Source organism: Ictidomys tridecemlineatus, chromosome 11, assembly GCF_052094955.1.
Source record: "Ictidomys tridecemlineatus isolate mIctTri1 chromosome 11, mIctTri1.hap1, whole genome shotgun sequence".
Classification (NCBI taxonomy): domain Eukaryota; kingdom Metazoa; phylum Chordata; class Mammalia; order Rodentia; family Sciuridae; genus Ictidomys; species Ictidomys tridecemlineatus.
In genome coordinates this window covers 68769012-68774562 of record NC_135487.1, presented here as the reverse complement: position 1 = coordinate 68774562, position 5551 = coordinate 68769012, and the positions used below count along the sequence as shown (strand labels likewise).

The window sequence follows — 5551 nt, the reverse complement described above, 5'->3', positions numbered from 1 at the left end:
TTGCTTTTGCTCAAGGGACTTTTAAATAGTGCCAGAGGCTATTAGAAGAGGTGGTGAACAAATCGAATCTGTTTCCACTACTGGAAAAATAATTCTAAAATATGCTTTGCTAATTTTACTCAGTTGCTTCTCTCTGAGGAACAGACAGTACATAATGTTCATGTGAAACATCCTTACAGTGAGACCACTTCCTATGTGGCTAAATGTGTCACAGAATATTTCTTAAAATTCACAAATGGCCTAAGATTCTGTCACTCTATAACTCTCTGTTCTTACATCTGTACCAAAATAACAGTTCATGATGACCAAAATCTTTTGGATTAGAAAGTAAGAAAAACAAATGGTCTTTACTGTACATGATGGGGGAAGGGGGGTTATGAGTATATTACAGCCAATGTTTGTACACGCAACTTCTATTTTATATATATGGATGCATGATTTTTATTTTTATTTTCTCAATAGTTAAAGTGGGCAGAGCTCTACTTCACACATGGGTAAACATTGAAATTTCATTTCAACTACTTTTAATTTCTTCAGTATTTAGCCAAATAAAATAATTTGCTTCTATTCATTTTTTTTTAATAAATTGAGCACTCTGATTGTAATTGGCATTTGTGCCACCCTCTTTCTATTTACTGGGATGAGATTAATGGCCCAAAGACCAATGTTTTCCCATATAGGTTTTGTTTCACATTTGGGCTTATTTGAACAGGTATTACCTCCCCACACACTTAAAGGATCTATAAAATATTGCTCCTTGATCCCTGCATAAGAAGCAATTTGTTGGCTTTAGTGTTGGAAGGCAATACCTTGGGATTGGTGCCTGGGAATGTGTAAATCTTGCCCGTGGATTTCGCTGTCTGTTCAACAAGATTGCACCACTAAAACCTCACACCTTTATTATGTTTCACATGTTATATTGCACTGACAAGTTTAACTGCATCCAAGACTGGGCCAGGTGGTGTTTAAATCCCAAATACCTTAAAATTAGAATGCCTCAGGCAAGAAAAACTGACTATTCAGTAGGCACAAGTTGTAATATTTCAGGCAGAACATGTCAAAATCAGCATTTTGACCATAGATTTTTCTAGCACATTTACATTAACCTTTATGCATCTCATAAGGGTTTTAAAACAGTTGCTTCAACAGTGTTTTTCTGTTGGTCTTCATTAAATCATCAATATTAATTATTTTGAAAGTCCCTTTTAGAATCCCAGGAGCTGTCTCTTTCCCAACCCCCACTTAAAGCACTTTCTCTTAGGCCTAAAAATTCAAGTACTCTCTTAACCAAGTGCAGACTGAAATATTTCACTATGGATTTGAACAGGAGCCAAGACTGACGATGAAAGGAAAAGTTCTCCCTATAAAAGGTTTATTGTCAGAGCTTTCTGAAGATGTGGATTTTTCTAACACAGGCTACCAACATTTTCACAAACATTGATGCAGTCCTCTCCACCTCCCCTAGACCCATGATTCAGGTCCTTTTCTCTTAGGAATGCTCTGTGTCTAGCCTTTGACCTTTTGGATAAGCCAAGTCTACCTAACTACTCCCTCCCCCATCAATATAATGTATATTATAAAAAGGAAAGGGGGATGGGTAGCTTAGTCTTCAGCTATTGGAAAAGCACTTGAAATTCCTTGCATTCCTTTGCATTTAACAGCATGTTTGCCTAATCACTGGCTTATTAGGATTAACACAAGCCATTGCTTCAAACTTATTTATTGAAAACAAACTGACTCCTACTATAGATTCCAATTTTTTTCTCTCTGATATCAGCCAAGGGTGAACCTTAAAGTAGCTGTCCTAATTTTGAAGAACCATACTGGGAAAATACAAAGTTACAAACAAGTGACCTGTTATAATACACTATTCAGTCACACTTTGTCTTGCTCATGAATTTACATGTGGGTAGCTCACGTTATGAGCTGTTTTCATTTAAAGGGTTTCTCTTGCCTCTTTTGAATTGACATGTACAATAACCTGATGACTAAAATGATAAATTTTACCACACCTATCTCATAGAATGATGGAGATCCTTAGGCTTTGAATTCTTATGAAAATAAAGCATTTTTTAAAAATCACAAATTTAGCTTCAGATTTCCTCTTATGCTTCATACAAGCCTACGGTTCAATACAGATTTTTCCAAACAGATTACTTTATATGCAAAGATATTTCTCAAAAGATTTTCAAAGACAATCATTGTCCTATTTTCTTTCATAGTCTAATTCATTGCCATATCCCAATAAAGTACCTAAAATAGCTCCTGACATACAGTAGGCACTCAATAAATCCTGTTTGAAGACTGAATACATCAGCTGGATTGCTCCCAATAACTCGAGATGGTTTATAAAAATATTTAACAGCATACACTCAATTAGGTAAATATTTCTTTATTAAATGATTAATTCCATAAATAATTTCTTTTCACTGAATATAAAATTAAAATCATTTACAAATTATTCCAGTATTACATTTCCCCTCCCCCCCAAAGCTACATTTTGATAAATAAAAACATTCAGTCTTAAAACACCTGATTTCTGTTTGCAGTTTCGAGTGCAGGTAGCTGCCTCTAACGGACACTCATAGAGTGTCCCCCTCAGGAAGGGAGGGAAGGCCCTCCCATTTACTTCTTCCAAAGGACAAACGAAGGCTTTCACTGCCCAACCCATCTTATTATCTCTATTACAACTGTAGAACCCAAAGGGGGGGGGGGAAGCCTAGAGAAAAATACGCTTAGCAAATAATTTACAAACAGAAAACAGAACGTCATCAACACCACAAGCTCCAAAATGAAGCAGTAAGATGTGCTCCAATACTATGAAGCAAAGTAATCTCCAATCGCGGCTGCATTAGTGTCCATCTGAACCAGCCCCCTTGGCAGTTTCGAAATACCTCAATGCTACTCAAGAACGAGCAAGGCATCCCTTCTACAAGAGTCCCTTCACCCACACCGCCCCCACCCATGTCTCCGTGATTCTTACACTCCAATCCCTCTTTTGTCCACCCTGGCACTGGAAACCCCAGTAGCATTTAGTCCCTAAATTTGTGAATGTCATTGAACAGCCTGTAGAAGGGAAAGGCTGCCTCATTGGCATGTGGGCAGTTGTAGTTGCATTTGCAGGACTGGATCATCATGACGTTCTTGGAAAACGTCTCCCCATCTTCGCAGCGGAACCTCATCTTGACAGTCCTGGTCTGCTGAGGTGTGCAGCATCGGCCGTCCACACAAGAGCCACAGTACTTGGGCCGGTACTTCTTCACACTCGAACATCCAGCGTAAGTATACCTGACTGGTTCAAGGGCTTTCTTGGTCTTGCTGCATTTCTTGCCCTTCTGTAAGAAAGAAGCAGAAAGGCAAGTCAGGGATAAGATTTCTCTTTCTTGAAAGAAGGGTTTTCATCCCCCCTGCCAGCAGGAACAGTCCCCAAGGCACTGAAGGAACTTACTTTCAGGCTGCTGTACACAGGCTGTCCACAAGGCCGCACTTCACAGATCCGGGTTTCTTTCACCAGGCGGCATTCAGGGTTGTCATTGGTAACTCGTGTAGAGATACCAGTTCCACAGGTCTTTGAGCACTGGGACCATGAAGTTGTTTGAACAATACATTTCTGGCCATGCAAAGGGTTGTAAAGGATTCGAGGTTCCATGCCAAAGACTAGAGAGAGAAACAAAATGGATTTCTCAGAGGCATGCTGACACACAAAGATCCAAGTACTAGTGCCTAAAACTTCAGACTAGGAATGTGTTTTCAGTACAATATCTTAAGGGCTCAGTCTACTTACCCGGGAGCCGCTTCAGCAAGCCTCCTTTTCCAACTGCAATTAATTCATTGTTTCTCGTTAACTCCACCTCCGAAGCATCGAATCCCAGTCCCTTGCCGAGGAGATCATCCTGGTCATCCATGGGGTCCTTGCCACCATCCTCATCACAGACCCACTCCTCGCAGCACTGTCCGGTGACTTTGACAAGCCGGGGATTGGGACAGCCCAAGTTGGGGAGAGACAGTTCTTGGGGACACAGAGGAATGCAGCCCACTGCGCCATCAATGCAAGTGCACTGATGTTTACAGTTGGGCTGGAAGCTTTCCCCGTTCTGATAGATTCTGGAGTTATATTCACAGGGTCTGCCCTCTGACTGAGCTGCAAAGATCATCAAAAGAGAAAGAGAGAGAGGATAAGGCTAAGATTCTCAACCATGGCCTGAAGCTCATGCATATTTTCTGCCGTTAAATTCAATTTATGGTAAAGTTCCCTACAATTCCCCCGAGACTCCAGACCAGAACAATAAGTTAGTCAGGAATCACTTTTCCGTATGCGCTTTTCGTTGGGCCCAGACACACTGAATTGCATTCCAGACTGCTGAAATCATGTGCCTTTCTGCCAAGCTACCAACAACAAAGCATCACCATACATGGTCTCAAAATTACTAAACTTCTGGACTATGGGGACTATTATTTTTTTTAAAGGGGCCAAACCACAAGCATCTTACCTCTGCAGATCCCCTTCAGAGCGGTGGAGCTGGCGCCGAAATTGCATTCCAGCCCCTTGGTGTGGTCGCAGGGCTGCATTTTGCTGCAATCTTCGTTGAGCTGCTTGGCGCAGACCTTGCAGCAGCCACAGCCGTCCCTGACCAGCCCAACTCCCGGGGCGCACTTGGGCACCTCCAGGGGGCACTGGCAGGCGGCGGGGCAGGTGGAGAGCGCCTGGAAGCAGGAGAAGAAACAGATGAGCCTCGCTGCGGTGAGCAGGAGAAGCGCCCAGGCTGCCCCGGGAAGGGAAGGGAAGTGGGGTCTCTGACTCTATCGATTGGAAGTCTCTGATCCGTCCAGCCCTCCCGGCCACTCCAGCGGCTGCGCCCACTAAGAGGCCCCGAAAAGTCTTCTAGGGGCTTAAAGAAACAGCTACCTTTAAACGCCTCCAAACTTTTTAGTCTAGCTTTATCCTGACGTGGGCAATCTGGGACAAGGGAAAGGGACGGGACAGCCGACAGGAAAGCGGTGGCAAAAGAATCCAACTCACCAGCCTGGTCAAATGGAGAAGAGTGACGGCGACGGCGAGCGCCCTGGCGGTGCGGGAGCTCATTGTGGCGCGCAGGAGGAGCTGGGTCGATCGCGGCGACAAGGACTCCAACGAGCTGGTGCACGGTGAACAGGCCCGGCGCGGCTGGGTCTGCGTTGTAGGTCGGGTGAGCAACGAGGCGAGGGCCGAAACGTTGAGCTGAGCGTCTGGCTGCGGGCGTCCTTCTCTCGAGGTTCCTGCGGAGGAGGCACTGAGGGCGCGGGCGCTGCTCTGGGGCGCTCTCGCTCGCGGTCTGCCCAGGCGCCCGGAGCCCGCCTTTTATACCGGCCAGCGGCGGCGCCGCGTGTTGCAGTGACGTCGGCTCTGTCTGCTCGTTCCAGAATTCCCAAACATCTCAGGAATGTTGGTTGGCGCGGGCCGCTGCCAAGCGCCTCCCCTGGCTCCATTGCACCTTTTTTTTTTTTTTTTTGGGTCTCGAATCCATCAAGAAAACAATCCGTTTTTTCCACTTAACGACTTCCATTTGGGAGG

The 5551-nt window shown here is 44.5% G+C and overlaps 1 protein-coding gene across 1 annotated transcript; it reads right to left on the bottom strand.

Moving 5' to 3' along the window:
- Positions 1-2376: 2376 nt before the first annotated feature.
- Ccn1 (cellular communication network factor 1) lies at positions 2377-5337 on the bottom strand. Its single transcript, XM_005334064.4, has 5 exons — positions 5021-5337; positions 4491-4704; positions 3785-4141; positions 3449-3657; positions 2377-3335 (listed from the first exon to the last, which is right to left on the bottom strand). The coding sequence occupies exons 1-5, from the start codon at positions 5081-5083 to the stop codon at positions 3033-3035; spliced, it is 1146 nt and encodes a 381-aa protein (XP_005334121.1). The 5' UTR covers positions 5084-5337; the 3' UTR covers positions 2377-3032.
- Between the last annotated feature and the right edge of the window lie 214 nt (positions 5338-5551).